This window comes from Oncorhynchus nerka, linkage group LG12, assembly GCF_034236695.1.
Source record: "Oncorhynchus nerka isolate Pitt River linkage group LG12, Oner_Uvic_2.0, whole genome shotgun sequence".
In the NCBI taxonomy this organism is placed as follows: domain Eukaryota; kingdom Metazoa; phylum Chordata; class Actinopteri; order Salmoniformes; family Salmonidae; genus Oncorhynchus; species Oncorhynchus nerka.
Window position 1 is genome coordinate 86,286,382 of NC_088407.1, and position 15,935 is coordinate 86,302,316.

General features: G+C 53.6%; 1 protein-coding gene across 1 annotated transcript in view; it reads right to left on the bottom strand.

The window, feature by feature from the left end:
* LOC115124724 (N-lysine methyltransferase SMYD2-A-like) overlaps nucleotides 1-15,935 on the bottom strand; it is a 59,173-nt gene that overhangs the window by 12,856 nt on the left and 30,382 nt on the right. Inside the window, exons 5-7 of the mRNA XM_065025905.1 lie at nucleotides 10,530-10,654; nucleotides 8,338-8,405; nucleotides 7,761-7,863 (exon numbers count right to left, since the gene is read on the bottom strand). Of these exons, the coding sequence (XP_064881977.1) occupies nucleotides 7,761-7,863; nucleotides 8,338-8,405; nucleotides 10,530-10,654 (296 nt within the window). The remainder of the gene's footprint in view (nucleotides 1-7,760; nucleotides 7,864-8,337; nucleotides 8,406-10,529; nucleotides 10,655-15,935) is intronic.

Genomic DNA, 15,935 nt, shown 5'->3' on the forward strand with positions numbered 1-15,935 from the left:
AGGACCTCCACAGAGAGAGAGAGAGGAAGGGTTAACAGGACCTCCACAGAGAGAGAGAGAGAGAGGACGGGTTAACAGGACCTCCACAGAGAGAGAGAGAGAGAGGAAGGGTTAACAGGACCTCCACAGAGAGAGGAAGAGGAAGGGTTAACAGGACCTCCACAGAGAGAGGAAGAGGAAGGGTTAACAGGACCTCCACAGAGAGAGAGAGAGAGGAAGGGTTAACAGGACCTCCACAGAGAGAGAGAGAGAGAGAGAGGAAGGGTTAACAGGACCTCCACAGAGAGAGGAAGGGTTAACAGGACCTCCACAGAGAGAGGAAGGGTTAACAGGACCTCCACAGAGAGAGGAAGGGTTAACAGGACCTCCACAGAGAGAGGAAGGGTTAACAGGACCTCCACAGAGAGAGAGAGGAAGGGTTAACAGGACCTCCACAGAGAGGAAGGAAGGGTTAACAGGACCTCCACAGAGAGAGGAAGGGTTAACAGGACCTCCACAGAGAGAGGAAGGGTTAACAGGACCTCCACAGAGAGAGGAAGGGTTAACAGGACCTCCACAGAGAGAGGAAGGGTTAACAGGACCTCCACAGAGAGAGGAAGGGTTAACAGGACCTCCACAGAGAGAGGAAGGGTTAACAGGACCTCCACAGAGAGAGAGAGGAAGGGTTAACAGGACCTCCACAGAGAGAGAGAGAGAGAGGAAGGGTTAACAGGACCTCCCACAGAGAGAGGAAGGGTTAACAGGACCTCCACAGAGAGAGGAAGGGTTAACAGGACCTCCACAGAGAGAGGAAGGGTTAACAGGACCTCCACAGAGAGAGGAAGGGTTAACAGGACCTCCCACAGAGAGAGGAAGGGTTAACAGGACCTCCACAGAGAGGAAGGGTTAACAGGACCTCCACAGAGAGAGGAAGGGTTAACAGGACCTCACAGAGAGAGAGGAAGGGTTAACAGGACCTCCACAGAGAGAGGAAGGGTTAACAGGACCTCCACAGAGAGAGGAAGGGTTAACAGGACCTCCACAGAGAGAGGAAGGGTTAACAGGACCTCCACAGAGAGAGAGAGAGAGAGAGAGAGAGAGAGGACGGGTTAACAGGACCTCCCACAGAGAGAGAGAGAGAGGAAGGGTTAACAGGACCTCCACAGAGAGAGAGGAAGAGGAAGGGTTAACAGGACCTCCACAGAGAGAGGAAGAGGAAGGGTTAACAGGACCTCCACAGAGAGAGAGAGAGAGGAAGGGTTAACAGGACCTCCACAGAGAGAGAGAGAGAGAGAGAGGAAGGGTTAACAGGACCTCCACAGAGAGAGGAAGGGTTAACAGGACCTCCACAGAGAGAGAGAGGAAGGGTTAACAGGACCTCCACAGAGAGAGGAAGGGTTAACAGGACCTCCACAGAGAGAGGAAGGGTTAACAGGACCTCCACAGAGAGAGGAAGGGTTAACAGGACCTCCACAGAGAGAGGAAGGGTTAACAGGACCTCCACAGAGAGAGGAAGGGTTAACAGGACCTCCACAGAGAGGAAGGAAGGGTTAACAGGACCTCCACAGAGAGAGAGAGGAAGGGTTAACAGGACCTCCACAGAGAGAGAGGAAGGGTTAACAGGACCTCCACAGAGAGAGAGAGGAAGGGTTAACAGGACCTCCACAGAGAGAGAGAGAGAGAGGAAGGGTTAACAGGACCTCCACAGAGAGAGAGAGAGGAAGGGTTAACAGGACCTCCACAGAGAGAGAGAGAGGAAGGGTTAACAGGACCTCCACAGAGAGAGAGAGAGAGGAAGGGTTAACAGGACCTCCACAGAGAGAGAGAGAGAGAGGAAGGGTTAACAGGACCTCCACAGAGAGAGAGAGGAAGGGTTAACAGGACCTCCACAGAGAGAGAGAGAGAGGAAGGGTTAACAGGACCTCCACAGAGAGAGAGAGGAAGGGAGGAGAGAGAGAGGAAGGGTTAACAGGACCTCCACAGAGAGAGAGAGAGAGGAAGGGTTAACAGGACCTCCACAGAGAGAGAGAGAGAGGAAGGGTTAACAGGACCTCCACAGAGAGAGGAAGAGAAAGGGTTAACAGGACCTCCACAGAGAGAGAGAGAGAGAGAGAGAGAGGAAGGGTTAACAGGACCTCCACAGAGAGAGAGAGAGAGAGAGAGAGAGAGGAAGGGTTAACAGGACCTCCACAGAGAGAGAGAGAGAGGAAGGGTTAACAGGACCTCCAGAGAGAGAGAGAGAGAGGAAGGGTTAACAGGACCTCCACAGAGAGAGAGAGAGAGAGGAAGGGTTAACAGGACCTCCACAGAGAGAGAGAGAGGAAGGGTTAACAGGACCTCCACAGAGAGAGAGAGAGAGAGGAAGGGTTAACAGGACCTCCACAGAGAGAGAGAGAGAGAGGAAGGGTTAACAGGACCTCCACAGAGAGAGAGAGAGAGGAAGGGTTAACAGGACCTCCACAGAGAGAGAGAGAGAGAGGAAGGGTTAACAGGACCTCCACAGAGAGAGGAAGAGGAAGGGTTAACAGGACCTCCACAGAGAGAGAGAGAGGAAGGGTTAACAGGACCTCCACAGAGAGAGAGGAAGGGTTAACAGGACCTCCACAGAGAGAGAGGAAGGGTTAACAGGACCTCCACAGAGAGATGAAAAGGAAGGGTTAACAGGACCTCCACAGAGAGAGAGAGAGAGAGAGAGAGAGAGAGAGAAAGGGTTAACAGGACCTCCACAGAGAGATGAAAAGGAAGGGTTAACTGGACCTCCACAGAGAGAGGAAGGGTTAACAGGACCTCCACAGAGAGAGAGAGAGGAAGGGTTAACAGGACCTCCACAGAGAGAGGAAGGGTTAACAGGACCTCCACAGAGAGAGAGAGAGGAAGGGTTAACAGGACCTCCACAGAGAGAGAGAGGAAGGGTTAACAGGACCTCCACAGAGAGAGGAAGGGTTAACAGGACCTCCACAGAGAAGGAGAGAGAGAGAGGAAGGGTTAACAGGACCTCCACAGAGAGAGGAAGGGTTAACTGGACCTCCACAGAGAGAGAGAGAGAGGAAGGGTTAACAGGACCTCCACAGAGAGAGAGAGAGAGGAAGGGTTAACAGGACCTCCACAGAGAGAGAGAGAGAGGAAGGGTTAACAGGACCTCCACAGAGAGAGAGAGAGAGGAAGGGTTAACAGGACCTCCACAGAGAGAGGAAGAGGAAGGGTTAACAGGACCTCCACAGAGAGAGAGAGAGAGAGAGAGAGAGAGAGAGAGAGAGAGAGAGAGAGAGAGAGGAAGGGTTAACAGGACCTCCACAGAGAGAGAGAGAGGAAGGGTTAACAGGACCTCCACAGAGAGAGAGAGAGGAAGGGTTAACAGGACCTCCACAGAGAGAGAGAGAGAGAGGACGGGTTAACAGGACCTCCACAGAGAGAGAGAGAGAAAGGGTTAACAGGACCTCCACAGAGAGAGGAAGAGGAAGGGTTAACAGGACCTCCACAGAGAGAGGAAGAGGAAGGGTTAACAGGACCTCCACAGAGAGAGGAAGAGGAAGGGTTAACAGGACCTCCACAGAGAGAGAGAGAGAGAGGAAGGGTTAACAGGACCTCCACAGAGAGAGAGAGAGAGGAAGGGTTAACAGGACCTCCACAGAGAGAGAGAGAGAGGAAGGGTTAACAGGACCTCCACAGAGAGAGGAAGGGTTAACAGGACCTCCACAGAGAGAGGAAGGGTTAACAGGACCTCCACAGAGAGAGGAAGGGTTAACAGGACCTCCACAGAGAGAGAGAGAGGAAGGGTTAACAGGACCTCCACAGAGAGAGGAAGGGTTAACAGGACCTCCACAGAGAGAGGAAGGGTTAACAGGACCTCCACAGAGAGAGGAAGGGTTAACAGGACCTCCACAGAGAGAGGAAGGGTTAACAGGACCTCCACAGAGAGAGGAAGGGTTAACAGGACCTCCACAGAGAGAGGAAGGGTTAACAGGACCTCCACAGAGAGAGGAAGGGTTAACAGGACCTCCACAGAGAGAGGAAGGGTTAACAGGACCTCCACAGAGAGAGAGAGAGAGAGAGAGAGAGAGAGAGAGAGAGGAAGGGTTAACAGGACCTCCACAGAGAGAGAGAGAGATAGAGAGGAAGGGTTAACAGGACCTCCACAGAGAGAGAGAGAGGAAGGGTTAACAGGACCTCCACAGAGAGAGAGAGAGGAAGGGTTAACAGGACCTCCACAGAGAGAGAGAGAGAGGAAGGGTTAACAGGACCTCCACAGAGAGAGAGAGAGAGGAAGGGTTAACAGGACCTCCACAGAGAGAGAGAGAGAGGAAGGGTTAACAGGACCTCCACAGAGAGGAAGAGAGGAAGGGTTAACAGGACCTCCACAGAGAGAGGAAGAGGAAGGGTTAACAGGACCTCCACAGAGAGAGAGAGAGGAAGGGTTAACAGGACCTCCACAGAGAGAGAGAGGAAGGGTTAACAGGACCTCCACAGAGAGAGAGAGGAAGGGTTAACAGGACCTCCACAGAGAGATGAAAAGGAAGGGTTAACAGGACCTCCACAGAGAGAGAGAGAGAGAGAGAGAGAGAGAGAGAAAGGGTTAACAGGACCTCCACAGAGAGATGAAAAGGAAGGGTTAACTGGACCTCCACAGAGAGAGGAAGGGTTAACAGGACCTCCACAGAGAGAGAGAGAGGAAGGGTTAACAGGACCTCCACAGAGAGAGGAAGGGTTAACAGGACCTCCACAGAGAGAGAGAGAGGAAGGGTTAACAGGACCTCCACAGAGAGAGGAAGGGTTAACAGGACCTCCACAGAGAAGGAGAGAGAGAGGAAGGGTTAACAGGACCTCCACAGAGAGAGACAGAGAGAGAGAGGAAGGGTTAACAGGACCTCCACAGAGAGAGAGAGAGAGGAAGGGTTAACAGGACCTCCACAGAGAGAGAGAGAGGAAGGGTTAACAGGACCTCCACAGAGAGAGAGAGAGGAAGGGTTAACAGGACCTCCACAGAGAGAGAGAGAGGAAGGGTTAACAGGACCTCCACAGAGAGAGAGAGGAAGGGTTAACTGGACCTCCACAGAGAGAGAGAGAGGAAGGGTTAACAGGACCTCCACAGAGAGAGAGAGAGGAAGGGTTAACAGGACCTCCACAGAGAGAGAGAGAGGAAGGGTTAACAGGACCTCCACAGAGAGAGAGAGAGGAAGGGTTAACAGGACCTCCACAGGGAGAGGAAGGGTTAACAGGACCTCCACAGAGAGAGAGAGAGGAAGGGTTAACAGGACCTCCACAGAGAGAGAGAGAGAGGAAGGGTTAACAGGACCTCCACAGAGAGAGGAAGAGGAAGGGTTAACAGGACCTCCACAGAGAGAGGAAGAGGAAGGGTTAACAGGACCTCCACAGAGAGAGAGAGAGAGAGGAAGGGTTAACAGGACCGCCACAGAGAGAGAGAGAGAGAGGAAGGGTTAACAGGACCGCCACAGAGAGAGAGAGAGAGAGAGAGGAAGGGTTAACAGGACCGCCACAGAGAGAGAGAGAGAGAGGAAGGGTTAACAGGACCTCTACAGAGAGAGAGAGAGAGAGAGGAAGGGTTAACAGGACCTCCAAAGAGAGAGAGAGGAAGGGTTAACAGGACCTCCACAGAGAGAGAGAGAGAGAGGAAGGGTTAACAGGACCTCCACAGAGAGAGGAAGGGTTAACAGGACATCCACAGAGAGAGGAAGGGTTAACAGGACCTCCACAGAGAGAGGAAGGGTTAACAGGACCTCCACAGAGAGGAAGGGTTAACAGGACCTCCACAGAGAGAGGAAGGGTTAACAGGACCTCCACAGAGAGAGGAAGGGTTAACAGGACCTCCACAGAGAGAGGAAGGGTTAACAGGACCTCCACAGAGAGAGGAAGGGTTAACAGGACCTCCACAGAGAGAGGAAGGGTTAACAGGACCTCCACAGAGAGAGAGAGAGAGAGGAAGGGTTAACAGGACCTCCACAGAGAGAGAGAGAGAGAGAAAGGGTTAACAGGACCTCCACAGAGAGAGAGAGAGAGAGAGAGAGAGAGAGAGAGGAAGGGTTAACAGGACCTCCACAGAGAGAGAGAGAGAGAGAGGAAGGGTTAACAGGACCTCCACAGAGAGAGAGAGAGGAAGGGTTAACAGGACCTCCACAGAGAGAGAGAGAGAGGAAGGGTTAACAGGACCTCCACAGAGAGAGAGAGAGAGGAAGGGTTAACAGGACCTCCACAGAGAGAGAGAGAGAGAGAGGAAGGGTTAACAGGACCTCCACAGAGAGAGGAAGAGGAAGGGTTAACAGGACCTCCACAGAGAGAGGAAGAGGAAGGGTTAACAGGACCTCCACAGAGAGAGAGAGAGGAAGGGTTAACAGGACCTCCACAGAGAGAGAGAGAGAGGAAGGGTTAACAGGACCTCCACAGAGAGATGAAAAGGAAGGGTTAACAGGACCTCCACAGAGAGAGAGAGAGAGAGAGAGAGAGAGAAAGGGTTAACAGGACCTCCACAGAGAGATGAAAAGGAAGGGTTAACTCAACCTCCACAGAGAGAGGAAGGGTTAACAGGACCTCCACAGAGAGAGAGAGAGGAAGGGTTAACAGGACCTCCACAGAGAGAGAGAGGAAGGGTTAACAGGACCTCCACAGAGAGAGGAAGGGTTAACAGGACCTCCACAGAGAGAGGAAGGGTTAACAGGACCTCCACAGAGAGAGAGAGAGAGGAAGGGTTAACAGGACCTCCACAGAGAGAGAGAGAGAGAGGAAGGGTTAACAGGACCTCCACAGAGAGAGAGAGAGAGGAAGGGTTAACAGGACCTCCACAGAGAGAGAGAGAGAGGAAGGGTTAACAGGACCTCCACAGAGAGAGAGAGAGAGAGAGAGAGGAAGGGTTAACAGGACCTCCACAGAGAGAGAGAGAGAGAGAGAGGAAGGGTTAACAGGACCTCCACAGAGAGAGAGAGGAAGGGTTAACAGGACCTCCACAGAGAGAGAGAGAGAGGAAGGGTTAACAGGACCTCCACAGAGAGAGAGAGAGGAAGGGTTAACAGGACCTCCACAGAGAGAGAAAGGGTTAACTGGACCTCCACAGAGAGAGAGAGAGGAAGGGTTAACAGGACCTCCACAGAGAGAGAGAGAGGAAGGGTTAACAGGACCTCCACAGAGAGAGGAAGGGTTAACAGGACCTCCACAGAGAGAGAGAGAGGAAGGGTTAACAGGACCTCCACAGAGAGAGAGAGGAAGGGTTAACAGGACCTCCACAGAGAGAGGAAGGGTTAACAGGACCTCCACAGAGAGAGAGAGAGAGAGAGAGGAAGGGTTAACAGGACCTCCACAGAGAGAGAGAGAGAGAGAGAGGAAGGGTTAACAGGACCTCCACAGAGAGAGAGAGAGAGGAAGGGTTAACTGGACCTCCACAGAGAGAGAGGAAGGGTTAACAGGACCTCCACAGAGAGAGAGAGGAAGGGTTAGAGTTCAGGTTTATTGGGTGTGTGGTATAGTGTGTGAGTGTTCAGTGTGTGTGGCTTGGTTTGATCCTTGTTTGAACCTAAAAACCCTAAAAAGTAAAACAAGGAAAATGTGTGTGTGTGTGTGTGTGTGTGTGTGTGTGTGTGTGTGTGTCTCAGCGCGTGCGTGCGTGCGTGTGTGTTTGTGTGTGTGTCTCAGCGCGTGCGTGTGTGCGCGTGTGTGTGTGTGTGTCTCAGCGCGTGCGTGCGTGTGTGTGTGTGTGTGTCTCAGCGCGTGCGTGTGTGCGTGTGTACGCGTCTCAGTGCGTTTGCGTCTCAGCATGTGTTCAGGCCAGGTCTCACCTCATCTCCAGGCTGGATGTCCTGCACAGCTCGTACCTCAGCTACTGTCCCCTTATAGGTGACGATGACGTTAGGACTACAACTATGGTTCATCAATGCTACACTGGAGGGAGGAGAGAGGGAGGGACGAGAGAGGGAGGGACGAGAGAGGGAGGGACGGGAGGGACGAGAGAGGGAGGGACGAGAGAGGGAGGGACGGGAGAGGGAGGGACGGGAGGGACGAGAGAGGGAGGGACGAGAGAGGGAGGGACGAGAGAGGGAGGGACGAGAGAGGGAGGGACGAGAGAGGGAGGGAGGGAGGGACGAGAGAGGGAGGGACGAGAGAGGGAGGGACGAGAGAGGGAGGGACGAGAGAGGGAGGGACGAGAGAGGGAGGGACGAGAGAGAGAGGGAGGGAGAGGGAGGGGCGAGAGAGGGAGGGGCGAGAGAGGGAGGGACGTGTCATCCATTCGCAATGATTGTGATTCTATCATTCCGATCATGTATTTAATATCTCAATGTTTAAAATCCAACATTTTGAATACTGCTATTGCATTGGTGCGAATGGGTCCAGACAGTGACAACATTGTAGACTTACTCAGGGAACACAGCAGAGCCCAGGTGAGACAGCTCCTCATCCTCTATGGTGAAACCATTACAGTTTACCTACAGGGGGAGTAGAGAGACAGGTGGGAGAAGGTGAGGGGGAGGTAGAGAGACAGGTGGGAGAAGGTGAGGGGGAGGTAGAGAGACAGGTGGGAGAAGGTGAGACAGGGGGGAGGTAGAGAGACAGGTGGGAGAAGGTGGGGGGAGTAGAGAGACAGGTGGGAGAAGGTGGGGGGAGGTAGAGAGACAGGTGGGAGAAGGTGGGGGGGGAGAGAGACAGGTGGGAGAAGGTGAGGTGGGGGGGGAGGTAGAGAGACAGGTGGGGGGTAGAGAGACAGGTGGGAGAAGGTGAGGGGGGTAGAGAGACAGGTGGGAGAAGGTGAGGGGGGAGGTAGAGAGACAGGTGGGAGAAGGTGAGGGGGGAGGTAGAGAGACAGGTGGGAGAAGGTGAGGGGGAGGTAGAGAGACAGGTGGGAGAAGGTGAGGGGGGGTAGAGAGACAGGTGGGAGAAGGTGAGGGGGAGGTAGAGAGACAGGTGGGAGAAGGTGAGGGGGGTAGAGAGACAGGTGGGGAGAAGGTGAGGGGGAGGTAGAGAGACAGGTGGGAGAAGGTGAGGGGGGGTAGAGAGACAGGTGGGAGAAGGTGAGGGGGGTAGAGAGACAGGTGGGAGAAGGTGAGGGGGATAGAGAGACAGGTGGGAGAAGGTGAGGGGGGATAGAGAGACAGGTGGGAGAAGGTGAGGGGGGGTAGAGAGACAGGTGGGAGAAGGTGAGGGGGGGGTAGAGAGACAGGTGGGAGAAGGTGAGGGGGGGTAGAGAGACAGGTGGGAGAAGGTGAGGGGGTAGAGAGACAGGTGGGAGAAGGTGAGGGGGGGGGTAGAGAGACAGGTGGGAGAAGGTGAGGGGGGGAGGTAGAGAGACAGGTGGGAGAAGGTGAGGGGGGGTAGAGAGACAGGTGGGAGAGAGAGAGAGCAGACGTGTAAGGCCAAATATCTCTACTCCTTGTGGTAGCAGATAAGAAATGCTAGTGGGCTGTCCTGACTAATGTAATGAAAGGCTAAAGGTCAGGTCCCTCAGGGCTGTCCTGACTAATGTAATGAAAGGTTAAAGGTCAGGTCCCTCAGGGCTGTCCTGACTAATGTAATGAAAGGTTAAAGGTCAGGTCCCTCAGGGCTGTCCTAAAGGTTAAAGGTCAGGTCCCTCAGGGCTGTCCTGACTAATGTAATGAAACTAAAGGTTAAAGGTCAGGTTCCTCAGGGCTGTCCTGACTAATGTAATGAAACTAAAGGTTAAAGGTCAGGTTCCTCAGGGCTGTCCTACAGGCTAAAGGTCAGGTCCCTCAGGGCTGTCCTGCGTGGGTGAGAAGTCTGGTGTCATTCAGGGGATTATGTCTGTGTGTTAACAAGACAGGTGGAGAGAGAGAGAGAGAGAGAGAGAGAGAGAGAAAGAGAGAAAGAGAGAGAGAAAGAGAGAAAGAGAGAGAGAAAGAGAGAAAGAGAGAGAGAAAGAGAGCCGGAAAGAGGGAAGAGATTGGCAGCTGACAGCCAATCTAGAACAACCAGGATGTCAAAGCGCTGACATTGCACGATGAGGCCACCTGTGAGTTAGTCTGTCTAACAAAAACATTGTTGAGAGAACTAATCAAAGATCCACACATTTCAGTTTGAATACTGCATTTACAACGACCTCCTGTCCAGATCAGTGTGTCACAGCTCTCCTACCCGTGTCCCACGTGAGTCGAATCAGTCAGGCTACCAGTGTCCCACGTCAGTCAGGCTACCAGTGTCCCACGTGAGCCGAGTCAGTCAGGCTACCCGTGGACCACGTCAGTCAGGCTACCCGTGTCCCACGCGAGTCGAGTCAGCCAGGCTACCCGTGGACCACGTCAGTCAGGCTACCCGTGTCCCACGTGAGCCGAGTCAGTCAGGCTACCCGTGGACCACGCAAGTCGAATCAGCCAGGCTACCCGTGGACCACGCAAGTCGAGTCAGCCAGGCTACCCGTGTCCCACGTGAGCCGAGTCAGTCAGGCTACCCGTGTCCCACGTGAGCAGAGTCAGTCAGGCTACCCGTGTCCCACGCGAGTCGAGTCAGTCAGGCTACCCGTGACTGTGACCACAGCAGTAGTGATGATGCAGAGCTGCTGTAACATAGATGTATAAAAACTAGATCCCTATCCTCCTTACCTGTCCAAAGAGAACAGTGAGGGTTTGGTCATCAGGGAAGTCTATGTGTCGAGAGTAGAAATGATGCAGTGCAGCTATATCCGTCTGGTTCATCTCATTCTTCTCACTGTCCAACTTATCCAGATCTGAGAGAGAGGAGAGAGAAAGGGGGGTGGAGAGAGAGAGGGGGTGGTGGAGGGAAAGGGAGAGGGGAGGTGAAGGAGAGAGAGAGGTGGTGGAGGGAGGGGGGTGGTGGAGGGAAAGGGGAGAGGAGGTGGTGAGGGTGAAGGAGAGAAAGGTGAGAGAGGGGGAGGAGAGAGAAAGGGGAGGAGAGAGAAAGGGGAGAGGAGGTGGTGGAGGGGAAGGAGAGAGAAAGGGGAGAGGAGGTGGTGGAGGGGGAGAGAGAAAGGGGAGAGGAGGTGGTGGAGGGGAAGGAGAGAGAAAGGGGAGAGGAGGTGGTGGAGGGGAGGAGAGAGAAAGGGGAGAGGGGGTGGTGGAGGGGAAGGAGAGAGAAAGGGGGGAGAGGGGGTGGTGGAGGGGAAGGAGAGAGAAAGGGGAGAGGAGGTGGTGGAGGGAGGAGAGAGAGAGGGGAGAGGAGGTGGTGGAGGGGAAGGAGGGGAAGGAGAGAGAAAGGGGAGAGGAGGTGGTGGAGGGGGGAGGAGAGAGAAAGGGGAGAGGAGGTGGTGGAGGGGGAGGAGAGAGAAAGGGGAGAGGAGGTGGTGGAGGGAAGGAGAGAGAAAGGGGAGAGGAGGTGGTGGAGGGGAAGGAGAGAGAAAGGGGAGAGGAGGTGGTGGAGGGGAAGGAGAGAGAAAGGGGAGAGGAGGTGGTGGAGGGGAAGGAGAGAGAAAGGGGAGAGGGGGTGGTGGAGGGGAAGGAGAGAGAAAGGGAGAGGGGGTGGTGGAGGGGAAGGAGAGAGAAAGGGAGGGGGGTGGTGGAGGGGAAGGAGAGAGAAAGGGGAGAGGAGGTGGTGGAGGGGGAGGAGAGAGAGGGGGAGAGGAGGTGGTGGAGGGGAAGGAGGGGAAGGAGAGAGAAAGGGGAGAGGAGGTGGTGGAGGGGGAGGAGAGAGAAGGGGAAGAGGAGGTGGTGGAGGGGGAGGAGAGAGAAAGGGGAGAGGAGGTGGTGGAGGGGAGGAGAGAGAGTGGTGGAGGGGGAGGAGAGAGAGGAGGTGGTGGAGGGGAGGAGAGAGAGGGGGAGGAGAGAGAGGGGGAGGGAGAGAAAGGGAGAGGAGGTGGTGGAGGGGAAGGAGAGAGAAAGGGGAGAGGAGGTGGTGGAGGGGGAGGAGAGAGAGGGGAAGGAGAGAGAAAGGGGAGAGGTGGTGGTGGAGGGGGAGGAGAGAGAAAGGGGAGAGGAGGTGGTGGAGGGGAAGGAGAGAGGTGGTGGTGGAGGGGAGGAGAGAGAAAGGGGAGGAGGTGGTGGAGGGGAAGGAGAGAGAAAGGGGAGAGGGGGTGGTGGAGGGGAAGGAGAGAGAAAGGGGAGAGGTGGTGGTGGAGGGGGAGGAGAGAGAAAGGGGAGAGGAGGTGGTGGAGGGGGAGAGAAACATTAATCTTCCCATTTCAGGTCATACACTGAACAACATATAAACTCAACATAAAGTGCTGGTCCCATGGTTCATGTTCTGAAATAAAAGATCCCAGAAATGTTCCACACAAATTTGTTTCCATCCCTGTAAGTGAGCATTTCTCGTTTGTCAAAATAATCAATCCACCTGACAGGTGTGGCCTATCAAGAAGCTGATTAAACAGCATGATTGCACAGGTGCACCTTGTGCTGGGGACAATAAAAGGCCACTTTAAAATGTGCAGTTGTGTCACACAACACAAAGCCACATATGTATCAAGTTTTTATAGGGGGCGTGCAATTGGCATGCTGACCGCAGGAATGTCCACCACAGCTGTCCAACCGGCCTAAAAATTGTAGACCTCATGTAACCACGCCCAGGACCTCGGCTTCTTCACCTGCGGGATCGACTGCGACCAGGCACCTGGATGAAACTGTAGGTTTGCACAACCAAAGAATTTCTACATAAACTGTCAGGAACTGTCTCCGGGAAGCTCATCTGTGTGTTCGCCGTCCTCACCAGGGTCTCGACCCGACTGCAGTTCAGCGTTGTAACCGACTTCAGTGTGTAAATGCTCACCTCTGATGGCCACTGGCACGTTGGAGAAGTGTGCTCATCACGGACGAATCCCGGTTTCAGCTGAACCGGGCAGATGGCAGACAGCGTGTGTGGAGTTGTTTATGCGAGAGGATTGCTGACGTCAACGTTGTGAACAGAGTGCTCCATGGGAGATGTGGGGTTCAAATCAAATCAAATGTATTTATATAGCCCTTCGTACATCATCTGATATCTCAAAGTGCTGTACAGAAACCCAGCCTAAAACCCCAAACAGCAAGCAATGCAGGTGTAGAAGCACGGTTATGGTATAGGCAGACATATGCTACAGGCAATGAACATAATTGCATTTTATCGATGTCAATTTGAATGCACAGAGATACCATGACAAGATCCTGAGGCCCATTGTCGTGCCATTCATCCACCGCCATCACTTCATGTTTCATTATGATAATGCACGGCCCCATGTCGCAAAGATCTGTAGACAATTCCTGGAAGCTGAAAATGTCCCAGTTCTTCCATGGCCTACAAACACACCAGACAGGTCACCCAATGAGCATGTTTGGGATGCTCTGGATCGGTGTACGACAGCGTGTTCCAGTTCCCGCCAATATCCAGAAACTTCACACAGCCATTGAAGAGGAGTGGGACAACATTCCACAGCCATTGAAGAGGAGTGGGACAACATTCCACAGCCATTGAAGAGGAGTGGGGACGACATTCCACAGCCATTGAAGAGGAGTGGGACAACATTCCACAGCCATTGAAGAGGAGTGGGACAACATTCCACAGGCCACAATCAACAGCCTGATCAACTCTGTGTGAAGGAGATGTGTCGCGAGGCAAATGGTCACACCAGATATCGACTGGTTTTCTGATCCACACCCTTCCTTTTTTTCTCTCTTTCTTTTTGGTACAGCATTTGCATATCTGAATTACCAGTCATGTGAAATGCATAGATTAGGTCCTAATTATTTTTTAAAATTTTTATTATTAACAGATTTCCTTATATGAACTGTAAAAATCAGTAAAATATTTTCAATTGTTTGGTTTATATTCTTTGTTCAGTGTACTATAGTCATCTAGAACACAACATATGAGTCAGATGTTTTCTTGTTGGCACAATGAGGTCAGACCTAGACTAGCCTGGACCCAGATCTGGCTGTGCTCTTGTCGACTACATTGCTGTCGACATAAAGTCCCTGTGGATCAGAAGGAGGGGGGATACGTTCTTGGAAGCGGGGGGCTGGAGGCTGTGCACCTGCTAGGTCATGTGACAGGTGTGAGGGGTCATGATATATGCCAGCAGCCTGTTGTCTGTGCAGAAACCCGAAAGGCCTCCTCCTCTATGAACAGCAAGACGAGAGGAACGGAGAGGCCTCCTCCTCTATGAACAGCTAGACTAGAGGACCGGAGAGGCCTCCCTAGACTAGAGGAACGGAGGGGCCTCCTCCTCTATGAACAGCAAGACTAGAGGAACGGAGAGGCTTCCCTAGACTAGAGGAACGGAGAGGCCTCCTCTATGAACAGAAAGACTAGAGGACCGGAGAGGCCTCCCTAGACTAGAGGAACGGAGGGGCCTCCTCCTCTATGAACAGCAAGACTAGAGGCACGGAGAGGCCTCCCTAGACTAGAGGCACGGAGAGGCCTCCCTAGACTAGAGGCACGGAGAGGCCTCCCTAGACTAGAGGCACGGAGAGGCCTCCCTAGACTAGAGGCACGGAGAGGCCTCCCTAGACTAGAGGAACGGAGAGGCCTCCCTAGACTAGAGGAACGGAGAGGCCTCCCTAGACTAGAGGACCGGAGAGGCCTCCCTAGACTAGAGGACCGGAGAGGCCTCCTCCTCTATGAACAGCTAGACTAGAGGAATGGAGAGGCCTCCTCCTCTATGAACAGCAAGACTAGAGGAACGGAGAGGCCTCCTCCTCTATGAACAGCTAGACTAGAGGCACGGAGAGGCCTCCCTAGACTAGAGGCACGGAGAGGCCTCCCTAGACTAGAGGCACGGAGAGGCCTCCCTAGACTAGAGGAACGGAGAGGCCTCCCTAGACTAGAGGAACGGAGAGGCCTCCTCTATGAACAGCAAGACTAGAGGAATGGAGAGGCCTCCCTAGACTAGAGGAACGGAGAGGCTTCCCTAGACTAAAGGACCGGAGAGGCCTCCTCCTCTATGAACAGCTAGACTAGAGGAACGGAGAGGCCTCCCTAGACTAGAGGAACGGAGAGACCTCCCTAGACTAGAGGAACGGAGAGGCCTCCTCTATGAACAGCAAGACTAGAGGAATGGAGAGGCCTCCCTAGACTAGAGGAACGGAGAGGCTTCCCTAGACTAGAGGACCGGAGAGGCCTCCCTAGACTAGAGGACCGGAGAGGCCTCCTCCTCTATGAACAGCTAGACTAGAGGACCGGAGAGGCCTCCCTAGACTAGAGGACCGGAGAGGCCTCCCTAGACTAGAGGACCGGAGAGGCCTCCTCCTCTATGAACAGCAAGACTAGAGGAATGGAGAGGCCTCCCTAGACTAGAGGAACGGAGAGGCCTCCCTAGACTAGAGGAACGGAGAGGCCTCCCTAGACTAGAGGAACGGAAGCCTCCTCCTCTATGAACAGCAAGACTAGAGGAATGGAGAGGCCTCCCTAGACTAGAGGAACGGAAGCCTCCTCCTCTATGAACAGCTAGACTAGAGGAACGGAGAGGCCTCCTCCTCTATGAACAGCAAGACTAGAGGAACGGAGAGGCCTCCTCCTCTATGAACAGCTAGACTAGAGGACCGGAGAGGCCTCCTCCTCTATGAACAGCTAGACTAGAGGACCGGAGAGGCCTCCTCCTCTATGAACAGCAAGACTAGAGGAATGGAGAGGCCTCCTCCTCTATGAACAGCAAGACTAGAGGAATGGAGAGGCCTCCTCCTCTATGAACAGCAAGACTAGAGGAATGGAGAGGCCTCCTCCTCTATGAACAGCAAGACTAGAGGAACGGAGGCCTCCTCCATGTTGGTCCAGTCCCACACAGACTCTGCCTATCCAGACTCTGCCTCTCAGTATGTACAGGCCAGGATACAAGTGTGTGTGTGTGTGTGTGTGTTCTCTCCTTCCTCATTTGGCAGTGAGCCTGTACTATAGATCATCTATTAATAGTTCTCCTGTAGGTCACACCATGTGACCAGCTCTAGTTCTCCTGTAGGTCACACCATGTGACCAGCTCTAGTTCTCCTGTAGGTCACACCATGTGACCAGCTCTAGTTCTCCTGTAGGTCACACCATGTGACCAGCTCTAGTTCTCCTGTAGGTCACACCATGTGACCAGCTCTAGTTCT